Here is a 14,634-nt window from a genome sequence, read left to right on the forward strand (position 1 = left end):
GATGTTCATCTTATATCCTCCTTTCAAGACACTGTCCATTCCGTTCAACTGCTCTTCCAAGTCCTTTGCTCTCTCTGACAGAATTACAATGTCATCGGCGAACCTCAAATATTTTACTTCTTCTCCATGAATTTTAATACCTACTCCGAATTTTTCTTTTGTTTCCTTTACTGCTTGCTCAATATACAGATTGAATAACATCGGGGAGAGGCTACAACCCTGTCTTACTCCTTTCCCAACCACTGTTTCCCTTTCATGCCCCTCGACTCTTATAACTGCCATCTGGTTTCTGTACAAATTGTAAATAGCCTTTTGCTCCCTGTATTTTACCCCTGCCACCTTTAGAATTTGAAAGAGAGTATTCCAGTCAACATTGTCAAAAGCTTTCTCTAAGTCTACAAATGCTAGAAACGTAGGTTTGCCTTTTCTTAATCTTTCTTCTAAGATAAGTCGTAAGGTTAGTATTGCCTTACGTGTCCAACCTTTCTACGGAATCCAAACTGATCTTCCCCGAGGTCCGCTTCTACTAGTTTTTCCATTCGTCTGTAAAGAATTCGCGTTAGTATTATTAAACTGATAGTTCGGTAATTTTCACATCTGTCAACACCTGCTTTCTTTGGGATTGGAATTATTATATTGTTCTTGAAGTCTGAGGGTATTTCGCCTGTCTCATACATCTTGCTCACCAGATGGTAGAGTTTTGTCAGGACTGGCTCTCCCAAGGCCATCAGTAGATCTAATGGAATGTTGTCTACTCCTGGGGCCTTGTTTCGACTCAGGTCTTTCAGTGCTCTGTCAAACTCTTCACGCAATATCATATCTCCCATTTCATCTTCATCTACATCCTCTTCCATTTCCATAATATTGTCCTCAAGCACATCGCCCTTGTATAGGCCCTCTATACACTCCTTCCACCTTTCTGCTTTCCCTTCTTTGCTTAGAACTGGGTTTCCATCAAAGCTCTTGATATTCATGCAAGTGGTTCTCCTTTCTCCAAAGGTCTCTTTAATTTTCCTGTAGGCAGTATCTATCTTACCCCTAGTGAGACAAGCCTCTACATCCTCACATTTGTCCTCTAGCCACCCCTGCTTAGCCATTTTGCACTTCCTGTCGATCTCATTTTTGAGACGTTTGTATTCCTTTTTGCCTGCTTCATTTACTGCTTTTTTATATTTTCTCCTTTCATCAATTAAATTCAATATTTCTTCTGTTACCCAAGGATTTCTATTAGCCCTCGTCTTTTTACCTACTTGATCGTCTGCTGCCTTCACTACTTCATCCCTCAAAGCTACCCATTCTTCTTCTACTGTATTTCTTTCGCCCATTCCTGTCAATTGTTCCCTTATGCTCTCCCTGAAACTCTCTACAACCTCTGGTTCTTTCAGTTTATCCGGGTCCCATCTCCTTAAATTCCCACCTTTTTGCAGTTTCTTCAGTTTCAATCTGCAGTTCATAACCAATAGATTGTGGTCAGAATCCACATCTGCCCCTGGAAATGTCTTACAATTTAAAACCTGGTTCCTAAATCTCTGTCTTACCATTATATAATCTATCTGATACCTCTTAGTATCTCCAGGATTCTTCCAGGTATACAACCTTCTTTTATGATTCTTGCACCAAGTGTTAGCTATGATTAAGTCATGCTCTGTGCAAAATTCTACAAGGCGGCTTCCTCTTTCATTTCTTCCCCCCAATCCATATTCACCTACTACGTTTCCTTCTCTCCCTTTTCCTACTGACGAATTCCAGTCAGCCATGAGTATTAAATTTTCATCTCCCTTCACTACCTAAATAATTTCTTTTATCTCGTCATACATTTCATCTATTTCTTCATCATCTGCAGAGCTAGTTGGCATATAAACTTGTACTACTGTAGTAGGCATGGGCTTTGTGTCTATCTTGGCCACAATAATGCGTTCACTATGCTGTTTGTAGTAGCTAACGCGCACTCCTATTTTCTTATTCATTATTAAACCTACTCCTGCATTACCCCTATTTGATTTTGTATTTATAACCCTGTAATCACCTGGCCAAAAGTCTTGTTCCTCCTGCCACCGAACTTCACTAATTCCCACTATATCTAACTTTAACCTATCCATTTCCCTTTTTAAATTTTCTAACCTACCTGCCCGATTAAGGGATCTGACATTCCACGCTCCGATCCGTAGAACACCAGTTTTCTTTCTCCTGATAACGACGTCCTCCTGAGTAGTCCCCGCCCAGAGATCCGAATGGGGGACTATTTTACCTCCGGAATATTTTACCCAAGAGGACGCCATTATCATTTAATCATACAGTAAAGCTGCATTTCCTCGGGAAAAATTACGGCTGTAGTTTCCCCTTGCTTTCAGCCGTTCGCAGTACCAGCACAGCAAGGCCGTTTTGGTTAATGTTACAAGGCCAGATCAGTCAATCATCCAGACTGTTGCCCCTGCAGCTACTGAAAAGGCTGCTGCCCCTCTTCAGGAACCACGTGTTTGTCTGGCCTCTCAACAGATACCCCTCCATTGTGGTTGCACCTACGGTACGGCCATCTGTATCGCCGAGGCACGCAAGCCTCCCCACTTGTGCTTGCATATGTGTGTGTGTGTGTGTGTGTGTGTGTGTGTGTGTGTGTGTGTGTGTGTGTGTGTGTCGCGCGCGCGCACACACACACACACACACACACACACACACACACACACACACACACACACACACACACACGAGCCTTTCTGTTGTGACTGACTGTGATTCAACATCTATTCTATATGGCGAACAGCAATCTATCCTTTCATCAATTTTCAATTGTTTGATTAAAAAACAAAATATGAAATAATACGTTTACATTGGCTCTGGAATGATGTCAAAAATGTATTTTCCATTGCAAGATGTAATTTTTTTGGATGGTAATTGTTAGTATAACATTTAAAACATAAACTTTTGGTGCACTATGGCCAAAATAATGCAGATGAAGACTTTAATGAAAGAAAAGAGTTTTAAATAAAATGAAATTGAGAGAAAATGAGAAACAAATAATGAATGCTATAAAATGGATGAAAAGTAAAATCATAAAAGTGAAGAAGTTAAATCATAAAAGTGAAGAAGTTAAATCATAAAAGTGAAGAAGTTAATACATTAAAGTACTTAAAATCATATGGACGAACATTAAAAATGAAAAAAGAATGATAAAAAGCACTGTCACTACAATGAAGAAAATGACGCTACAAAAGATTATAAATAAAAAAAATTGGAAGCACCTAATGGAATTTGAACATACAACCTTTTGCATGTCAGGAATGTATTTTAACCACTACACTAGGCGGCCATTCTGCGTAACAGACCAAGCCGTTCCAATACTACACCATCACATACAGGCACTCTGATGTGCATTTCAGTTCACTCATGGACAAGCGCAGGTATTGTAGGCAACTCATCAGCCAGTCCAATTGCTTGTGTTCTGTAAGTGCGCAACTTGCTTGGCTGTTAATGCTTACAAACAGATAAAACAATCCTGTAAAATACTAACACAGCAATAGTGGTGAGCCGCTCAGTGTCACGTTGATTAAATGTCTAGGCTTGACATTGCAAAGCAGTAAAAAATAGAATGAGAATATTAGAGTGATTGTAGGCAAGGCAGGTAGCTGACGTTTGTTTATTGGGAGAATTCTAGGGAAGTGTGGCTTATCTACAAAGCAGACCACATACACAACACTTGTGCAACCTACTCTTAAGTACTGCTTAACTGTTTGTGATCCCCAAAAAGGTAACACAAAAGGAAGACATTGAAGTAATTCAGAGCTGTGCTGCTAAATTTGTTACCATCAGATTTGATGAACATGGGACTATTACGGAAATGAATATGAGTCCCTGAAGAGAAGAAAATGTTCTTTTCGCAAAGCATATTGAAAAATTTTAAAGAACTAGCATTTGCTACATACTGCAGCATGATGCTGCAAAGAGAAGAGAAATCAGAGCTTCTAAGGCAAATTGTAGACAGCTGTTTTTCCCCTTTAACAATTTAAGAGAGGAACAGGGAAGAGAATGACAAGCAGTGGTATAGCACCCACTGCCATGCACCATATACTGGTTGCAGAATAGTTAGATGTATAGATTTAAAAGAAAGGAGGAGGAGAGGAGATGGGAAGGAGGATAAATTTATCTCTAGGAACTGGCTCACCTCTAATTCTAACAAAGATGGTGAGAAAAATTACACAGTTCTGAAATTGTTCAGAAGTGCAGTGCTTGTAATGCATTGTAATATACAGACAACTGTTAGTTGTATGAAAACGCATAATCACAGTTAATATAGAAGAGATCCAAAACAACTTTTTCACCTCTGTCTACAACTTCGTGTCTCTTAGGCCAATCAATTAAAATTTTATTGCAAGATAAAAGCACAAAAATGATAAATTTAATATCACAAACGACTTTCTGTTAACCTCTTACCCACTAATCAAAATGGGGGAAAGCATTAGTAACAAAATTTAATTTTTCTGATGCAAAGTGTATCAAAATACCATATTCATGCACATGCATTGGTGGAGAAATTTTTCTGCCTAGCATACTGCAATGAAATGATCAAGGTCAGCAAATCAAATGTAATTTTTTTTGCCTCTGGTTAGAAAGTTAACAACATTATTATGGGCATGTCAGGAGTAAGTTCAAAATTTATTGCACAACTTGTTACATGCTAAACATGTTAAGTCTCAAATGAGACCAGTCTCAATACATGTATATAAAAAATAACACCTTCAGAGATCCACAACCATTTTTCCATATAAAAAAGTAGAAATACTTCACAGCCTTCCAATGTATCACCAAATACTATATAATAGTTACAAAAGTATCTGTCTGTGTGTGTGTGTGTGTGTGTGTGTGTGTGTGTGTGTGTGTGTGTGTGTGTGTGTTTTGCACACACTATTACTTTACCATATCTGAATCACGCTGAGATGGAACCGCTTTTTTCTTTGAAGCCCTTTCACTTTCTGGCTGTGTAACTTCATTTTCTACTTGCTTTGGAGCAACTTTCTGACCATGTGAAGGCTTTTTAGTGTTTGAATTCACTGGTTTATTACCACTATTTTCTATATAATCTGGTCGATTCTCACTCGTTGAGGTGGATCTTACTTCCTTGTCTCTAATGGTTTTGCGACTAGAAGCACTTTGAACATTGGGTTTAAATTCCTGATTCTTGGAACTATCACCTTCATCTCTTACTGAGTGCTCTAATGTTGACTCTGGCACTGCTGGTGACACTTTTGTGTCTGTGGGTTTAGAAGGGTATGCGTTGCCCTCAGGTGGTGTATAATCGTTGCCGCTTCTTTTCCTTGCAGCATTTACGTCACCATTCTTTTCTGGTGTCCTGTTTTTTGTATAGTCAGCACTTGCTTTCTTAGCTCTCACAGTGGAAACTGTCACAGGTACTTCATTATTCCCATCTCCAGATGTTTTCCCAGTGGCTGAGGAACTAGCTTTCTGCTTCTCCACATTCACATTTGACTCCCTAGAATCCTCATGCACTTTAGCTGCATTAGAATCTTTAGCAACAACATGATTTGCTGTTTCAGTATGGTGATCTAATTTTGATGTAAATTGCTCATTTTCCTTTTCTCGATTGGAAGGATGGCCATTTTCATGCAAATTTTCTGTTCTCTTCTCCATCAATTTCTTTTCGCCAGTGCTATGGCTAACTTTCACTTGCTTGATCTGGGAATTCGAACTGCCACTTTCCTTTATAGTTGACTCAACTTGTACACTTTCTTTTTCTTTACTATTACTAGCTGCTTTAGCTTTACCAAAAGATTCTGACTTTCCTGCAGCTGCTAATTTACCATGTGCATCTGTTTTCAAATCAGGTAGTTTCACAGAGTCATCAGTAATAGTTTGGGCATCTTTTGCATCAAAGTTGCTGTTTTTGACACCAGAAGCTGATGCACTATGCACTGATTTTGAGCGCTGGTTGTCTTTACTTTCCAGTGGCTTTTTTCCTCCTTCATGAGGAGACTTTGAAACAGAAACTCTGTCATTTGAATCTAGTTTTGTTGGAGATGATTGTTCAGTAACTTTATGCACTGTGCCAGATTTCTCAAGTTTTGAAGAATGCTCTATTTTGTCACCAATCCGAGATGCCTTGGGGGGTGAATGTACTCCATCAGACAGTACATCTTTATCTTTGAAATTCTTCCCTCCTGAAACAGTAGGTTTGGAAGGCTTTGTGGGCAAAGGTTCATGTTTTAAGGTTGGGCCTGCATCATCTTTCTGCTTCTTTGGTAGGGTAGCTTCAGAAGGGCCATCCTTAGTGGTCCCTACACTAACTTTTTGCTTTTTTGATGGTGAGACTTTGGATGTAGTGACATCTTCAGCTTTCTGGCCCTGACCAGTTTCACCAGGTCCTGATGGAAAACCATTGTTCTTCACTGCAGACTGTTCAGTGGAATGGGTGCGACCTTTACTCTTCAATGCAGGCTGTTCCTGAGAATGTAGTGCCTCACGTTTCTCATGTTTTGCTGCAATTGGTTTTTCCTCCGCCTCTTTCTGCTTGACAGCTGCCTGATGAGCCTTCAATTTTGCTTGACCCTGGTCCTGGCTTTTATGTTGTTCAAGGGGCTTTTGTCCAACTGTGAATGTGCTTGTGCCTTCCACAGGTTGGGTTGTCTCTGACACCTGATCAAAGGAAATGTGCAGTTTTTTTAATAAAGCTTCAAAAACAAAACATTCAAGTTAAATTATCTCTTAATGCTACACAATGACAATACCAATACAATAAGATACACTAAATTAAATAAACATGCGAAAGTATTACAAGAAAATATTAAGTTTCAATATTATTAGGTTCCATACAAGCAATGTCAATGAATTAATAAGTGATATAAAACAATTCTGGCATTTTACATTCAAAAATATAGTAAAACTAACAGCAGCATGCAAGGACGCACTCGGATCTGTCTCAAAAACAACAAAAATTAGTTAATTTAATAACTGACAATACTTAGGATTACTGTCAGCAACCCACATTCATCTATTTTTATACTTTGTTATATGCTGGAACAGTGAATAAAGGGACAAACAACTGTTAGTAAACATATTTTTAAACTTTTATGTCACATGTTATATTAAGTTGAGCAAACTACACCAGTTGATTCACGTATGACAATATAACAAACAAACCTTGTGTTTTAGAGACGCACTATTACAGAAGGTGTACTCAGAATGGTTGGAACCTCACCCAATAAAAGTCAAGGTCAGGATGACGTTGTCTTCTGTAACTTATTTTTATTACACAAAGAAAACTTCATTTTAATCAACAGCAAACTGACACCTACCACAACAAAGCAACGGAGAACCTACTGCTAATATATTTTCCGGCTCAGAATTTGGCAAGTACAAGATTCTTTGTTATTACATACAAGCCACACATGCAAATGCTCAGCTTTTTTTTCTCCCAGTGAGATCATACAATACAATATGCAACTGACTCATAATATGACACAGAAGGAACCTGCACTGGAGATGCGGATAAAAACATAATTGAAGTATCCTAACTAGGTCATACTGGGACAACAGTAATGCAACACCGACAAGTATCTCTGTCGTACCTCCCAACACAACAGGGAGAGCCAATAGCTCCATGAAACAGTCTCATATGATATGAGCATCTGCAGCTCGTGGTCTTGCGGTAGTGTCCTCACTTCCCGCGCACTGGGTCCCGAGTTCAATTCCTGGCAGGGTCAGAAATTTTTCCCTGCCTCGGGATGACTGGGTGGTGTTGTGTCGTCTTCATCATCATCATCATCATCATCATCATCCCGGCCGGAGGAAGGCAATGGCAAACAACCTCCACTAGGACCTTGCCTAGTCAGCGGTGCGGGTTTCCCGCATTATCCCCTATGCTCCTCGCAGTATGGGACATCATCATCATCATCATCATCATCATCATCATACGAGGGGAGGAGAGAACCAGGCCGAGATAGTTACGAGAGCGAAGGCTGTACTGCAAAGATTAATCCCATCTGCATAGTTGATAAAAGCTGGTACTGGAATGGAGCATCCTCGTAGCCCAGGTTGTGAAGCAGCCATAAAAAATTGAGCATGTTGTGCTCAGATGCATGTTGTGTCACTGGTGGTCAACTTGGTTCTTGGACACAATATATAGCGATGGCCGTTCATTCTGGTGAACAGCTAGTTGGTGGTCATGTCCACATAAATGCTTTGCAGAAATTGCAGCATGGCTGGTATATGACACAGCTGCTTTCACAGATGCCCTGGCCACTGATGGGATACGGTAAGGCCTACTGCTGTCGACATTGCTCAGAACTGTGTGTTGTTGTTGTTGTTGTTGTTGTTGACGACGAGGACACCGTCCTTCTTATGATTCTGACTGCTTCAGCCCCATTGTCCCCCAACATTTTTCAACTGAAGGCAGACAAGGTTATTTAGTCTGCTGCAGGTCTTGCACTTGGGCCTTCCGAAGGGATAGGATCCCTCTGGCAAAAGGTTAAGAATGAAAGTGGCATAGGGATGGGTGAAGGTGTTGAGTATGTTGGGTGGGGAACAGAATACCAATTTAGGAGGGATGGGAAGGATCTTGGGTAGGATGTCCCTCACTGCTAGATAATCAATGCCCTGGCAATGGATATGGTTCAGTTGTTCCAGTTCAGAGTGGAATTGGGTGATGCAGGGATGCTCCATTGTAGCTAATTCTTGAGGGTTTACAAGAAGATTATGGATGTGTAAGGATATGGCACAGGAAATCTGTTTGTGGACTAGATTTGGTAAGGGGAATGGGAGGAGGAGGGTGCCTGTCTGAGTACCTCACAAGACCTACAGCACACTGGGAAACAGGTTCCTCGTCACTGTATATATGCTTCCAGAATGAGATTTTCACTCTGCAGCGGAGTGTGTGCTGATATGAAACTTCTTGGCAGATTAAAACTGTGTGCCGGACCGAGACTTGAACTCGGGACCTTTGCCTTTCGCGGGCAAGTGCTCTACCAACTGAGCTACCCAAGCATGACTCACGCCCCGTCCTCACAGCTTTACTTCTGCCAGTACCTCGTCTCCTACCTTCCAAACTTTACCGAAGCTTTCCTGCGAACCTTGCAGAACTAACACTCCTGAAAGAAAGGATATTGTGGAATTGGTAGAGCACTTGCCCGCGAAAGGCAAAGGTCCTAAGTTCGAGTCTCGGTCTGGCACACAGTTTTAATCTGCCAGGAAGTTGCATATATGCTGTTTACTTGTGGTCAGGTGGTATGGGAGCAATTTTTAGGTATGGAAGGGATGACAGCTGCCAAAAGTGCGGTACTCTTGGTTGTCAGTGGGTTTGATATGGACAGAGGTGTGGGTAGTACCATCAAAGACGTGGAGGTTGACATCAAGAAAGGTATATGTAGGGTTGAAGAGGACCAGATGAAGTGGATGGGAGTGAAGATGTTGGACTTGTGGAGAAATGAGGATAAGGTGTCTTAGCCCTGCGTCCAGATAATGTAGAAGGAATGTTGGGAGGTTAGGAAGATTTTCTCTACATGGCCCATAAAAAGTTGCATGTGGATGCCCATGGCTGTGCCCCAGATTTGTTTATATACTTTCCCTTAAAGGAAAAGTAGTTTTGGGTCAGGATATATTATGTAATGTAAATGAGAAAGTGGGTTTGGAATTTGAAGGACATTGGTAGAGAGCCTTCAAAAGTGGCAAGGCCATAGGCATGAAGGATACTGGTGTACAGGGAAGAGGCAGCAATGCGGATAGAGCCGGGTAAGGGTGTGGGAAATGGTGGAGAGCTGGTAAAGGAAGAGACTAGTGTCTTTGATTTGACAGGCAAAGCTTTGGTTAACTGGTTGGACGAGTCATTCTGACTCACTACTTCTCCTTTGAGGGGAAGGTATCAGCACACATGCAACAGCTTGTGTTACCAATGTGTTCCGAAATGGCATGAATAAAAATGGTATTTTTTGGGGGTTTATATCTCAGGTTCTGTGGTGACTGGAGGGTAGGGTTAAGTTATCTGGATAACCCTTGGACTCGCAACCATTTGTATATCCAATAGAAGTATTGCATTACTTTAACTAGCCTACAGCACAGGGTCATAATTTGAATAGTATACACTTTCCAGCTAAGGCAAATGGAGCAAATTGGTTGACTCTTTCTTGTATGATGCCTCTTAAGGGGCTTATGGAGGCACCATTCAGTCCATGGGCAGTTTCGAAAGGGGGGGGGGGGAGAGGGGACATTATATATATATAATGGAAGGAAACATTCCACGTGGGAAAAATTTTGTCTTTAAATATGTCTGCTTGTGTCTGTATGTGTGGATGGATATGTGCGTGTGTGCGAGTGTATACCTGTCCTTTTTTCCCCCTAAGGTAAGTCTTTCCGCTCCCGGGATTGGAATGACTCCTTACCCTCTCCCTTAAAACCCACATCCTTTCGTCTTTCCCTCTCCTTCCTTCTTTCCTGATGAGGCAACAGTTTGTTGCAAAAGCTTGAATTTTGTGTGTATGTTTGTGTGTCTGTCGACCTGCCAGCACTTTCATTTGGTAAGTCACATAATCTTTGTTTTATATTAATCTAGTAGTGCCTAGTGCCATCTTCCCGTGAACCAAGCTGCAGATTCCAAGATGGCTATACACAGCAAAAGGCTGAGCTGCAGATTCCAAGATGGCTATGCACAGCAGAAGGCTGTAATTTTTACGATACATTCTTAAGATCCCAATTTCTAACAAACTTGAAAATTTTCTTGATATCTTTATCCGTTTCCAAGATACAGGCTCAAGGTTACCTTCTTGTACATGTAAAATATGCATGTAAAACCTAGTGTGAGGTGACAGCACAGAGCACAGAGAAATATGCTGTGAGGTGTCTCCATTACTAGCAGGAGGGTTCTGTAAACCCCGATGTTATAGTACTGAAGCACAAGCAAAATTTTTGTGCATGTAAAATTCGGTCTGAGGTGCAAAATTATTTCTGCCTAATTTCAATTTCACACAAGTAAACGATGATAATTTTACTGACGCATGAAGTTCTTTTCATATGCGTGACATGCCCTGCGGTAGCAGGGAAAAGAAAGGAAAAAAGTGGAAAAATGAACCTATCAGAGCACAAAAGAAGTTCCTCTTCATTAAAAGACTAACCAAAAGATAGAGTACCAGCTGCCTCATTCTGTGTTCCTCAGCACACAGTATGTGAAAATATTCATGCCTTTTTTTTTTTTTTATGCTGACAGACATGGAGACAGTGGCAGTGGGAAAGAGAGGGAAAAGTAATAAAAACTAGAAGGCAGTAGACAGTGGTTGTGGTATAGAAAGAGTGAAGAAAATGGCAGTCTGAGAGGAAGAGAGGGACACAGTGGCAGTGGAAAGTAGATGACTGAAGAGAACAGGGCTATGAAAAGAGCGAAGGAGTAAGTTCCAAGAGGAGAGGAAAAGAGACGGAGAAATGGAAGTGGTGAGAGCCAGTGATAATGACAGAGTCTGTAACAATGACAATAAGGAATTGAGAGAGAGTGAGAAGAGAGAGCAGCAGTGGGGACGAATGAATGAGACAGTCGCAGTAACAGACAGCAAGAGGGAGACAGGGACAGAGAGAAGGGTACGAGTAGTAGTAGTAGTAGTAGTAGTAGTAGTAGTAGTACAGAATGAAGGAGACTCTGGCTAGGGGACAGGGGACGGTGACAGTAAAAGAGAGACAGTGAGAGAATGACAACGAGTGAGTGAGACTGGGCAAGAGGGAGTGGATCGGTACGAGCAACTTACATCTATGGAGTAGTGGATGTAAGCAAGTTACAGTTAGGTGAGCTTGTAGGAGTCAGAGGTGAGTTGCATATTACAAAAGAGCACAAATATGTTCGCATGCCAAATTTTTGGGAAATTTTTGAAGGTGCTCAGGAAGGTAGAATGAGGCATCTGGTTGTACACTTTTCAATCAGAGTCTTGTAAGCAGGAGCAAATTTCGCCTTTTTGTGCTCCAATGGCAGCAGTTTTCCACTACTGTAAACAAATCCGCAGAATAGCTGTGGGATTCTGCATAGTACCCTCCTACACCAACCTTTTTATGGGCCATTTAGAGGAAACCTTCCTAGGTACCCAAACTCCAAACCCCTTGTCTGGTTCAGGATCATCAATGATATTTCCATGATCTGGACTCAGGGCAAAGACACCGTATCCTTATACCTCCACAACCTAAAGATGATCACTCCCACCCGCTTCACCTGGTCCTCCACAACCCAATGAGTCACCTTCCTGCATGTCTTTGTCTATCTCCCCCTACACCTTCTCCACCCACACCTTAATCCTTGCTAAACCCACAAACCACCAAAAGTACCTCATTTTGACAGCTGCTATCCCTTACAAACATGCATCCCAGGCTAGCTGGGTCTTTCCCTCTACCACCAACTTTTCTGAACTATGCAGATACATCCTTCACTCTTGTAATCCTCCAGGCTTCAATCTCCATTAACCCACCAGCCGCACACACACCACCCAACAGTTTCCCCTTCCTCTGTTCTGTCATGTCTGCCTCACCCATGTCTGCCTCACCCAACTGGCTGCAACAACCGCGCATCACATGCGTAGCCTGTGCACTTGCCACCCTTCCCTCCTGCATTTCTAGCCTCCTCACAGGCCACTAGGTATTTACCCCAAACCCCTCTTCCTGCTACACTCTGCCTTTACCCAGCCCACCTGATGACCCGACCACAAACAATCCACCTGCCAAAATGCAATCCCCGGAATCTTGCGCCCAGCCAGCACAAAGTGGGGGCACAGTTGTGTTTTCTTTCTGTTTTGTATGTGCCTTTCGACAACTCAATCCTTTTGCTATTTGGAGAAAACAATCTCAACAACTTCCCTGATTGTAATGAGTAGCTTCCCAGCAGGGTAAATAATGTGTCCTGAATTTGTGTCCTGCTTTGTCAGAGTAGCCGACACTAGTTGCTCTAAAAAGTAGGGAACTTTCTGGAATCATTCGGTAGAATTCATGGAATTTGTTTTCGTACTGAAGGAGATCAGGAGGAAGCACAACCTAACTATTTTCTTTATAGCACTGCACAGGTGTACCCAATACTTTTCTTTTTCAGTTTTTTGAGCTTATTTAATGATAAGCCACAGTAACATCCTCTTCAGAAGAGCTCATGATTGCAACTGAGACAGAAATACTACTTTAGAATAATCATTTCACATCGTGTATAGGACTCATGGTGTGGATACACGATGTGACTAACATGCCCATTCATCTTTAACCAATAACAAATTTCAAGATGTGTACGTCACATACATGCTGAATTTTCTAGCAGTAATTATTATTTTAAACTGCTTGACATTGTTATTTTCATTTATTCTACCAAAAAAAAATGAAGGGGTGAATGCAGAAAACTGGAAACATAATGTGGCATATACTGTCTGTAAAAAAGCAAATAGATTCCTTCCATTTGTTATGTTTTTCTCCCACTCCAACAGTGCCCTTTTTTTCCAAATGTTTTCGGTATGATCATTTATATGAAATGTACAATGTATCTAAAAATATCAAATACTGATACAGTGCTTTTCTAGCTTTACTTTGGTATTTATTACATTTCTTTGCATATCAGGAGTTAATGAACCAGCTAGTTTACATGAAAACGGTGCTAATTACAAAATACCAGTAAACTAAAACCATATCACCATCGCTCATATTTGTAAATGTATACCTGATGCTAACTTCCTGGAAGAGTAAATGAGAGAGAGGTGTCAATAAAACATTTACACAGCTAAGGATGAAATTATGTTAGCAGCTCTTGCTCTCATTTAGTTTCAGATGAATCAGCTTCTTCAATAAAAGCAATGTCGCTGAACTCATGGTGTATACACGGCCAAGAAAAAAAAAAATCCAGGATTTTTCCTAGATTTTCCAGTTAAAAATAAACTTTTTTTCAGGTGAAAATACACTATGCCCCTGGTACTTTTTTCCGTGTTAAGTGACATAACACTTTCCCTCGGAGCTGTAAAACTTTTCAAACCTTTGAATGGTGAAGGTTTTATACATTGTCATAGAACTTCTCGGCAATTTAAGAAACAAAAAAATCCAACAAAAAAAACATGTTTTGGAAAGATCTTTGATTCGCAGCAACATTTACACTGCATACTTCCATATTAAGAAAGTATAAACACGAATTCCACCAAATATAGCACAGTAGCTCCCAAAACATTCACATCAAGAGTGCAATGTGCTTTTATCAGCCAGTCATTGCTCATGTCAGACAATGACACCAGATTTTCAGAACATGAACAATGCGATGCAGTCAGCCGATGTAATTGTTAAATAGCATGAGCACACAAATAGGAAAATTTGATGGTTCAAATTAATATACATACATTATAGGTACAAGAAAAGCTAAGCTTTCACATGTAACAGAGCTTTTAGCAGCTGAATATTTCCGACAAGCACAATTATAACGTTCACTGCTGTGCACCAAAGATCTTGAGGGTTACCTGGCTGAATACATATTCCATCGAGTACTTCAGCTTTTCCGTACTAAAGCCAATTAGGGGTGAAATTGCTCAAGAACTTGCTTCATGGACCCCCCACCCTTTTGGATGATTATACTTTTTGTCATCTTTTTGCAAAATTTGTACTCAGGGAAAGAATTACAAAAATATGAAAATGACCATTGCAACTTTA

At 40.8% G+C, this 14,634-nt stretch overlaps 1 protein-coding gene across 9 annotated transcripts in view; it reads right to left on the bottom strand.

Annotated features, from left to right (window-relative positions):
• Window positions 1-14,634, bottom strand: part of LOC124798672 (myb-like protein X) — a 242,037-nt gene that overhangs the window by 143,422 nt on the left and 83,981 nt on the right. For all 9 annotated transcript variants that reach the window (XM_047262183.1, XM_047262230.1, XM_047262191.1 and 6 more), the window contains one exon: window positions 4,912-6,645. In XM_047262183.1, coding sequence (XP_047118139.1) covers window positions 4,912-6,645 — 1,734 coding nt within the window. The remainder of the gene's footprint in view (window positions 1-4,911; window positions 6,646-14,634) is intronic.

Source organism: Schistocerca piceifrons, chromosome 1, assembly GCF_021461385.2.
Source record: "Schistocerca piceifrons isolate TAMUIC-IGC-003096 chromosome 1, iqSchPice1.1, whole genome shotgun sequence".
Classification (NCBI taxonomy): Eukaryota; Metazoa; Arthropoda; class Insecta; order Orthoptera; family Acrididae; genus Schistocerca; species Schistocerca piceifrons.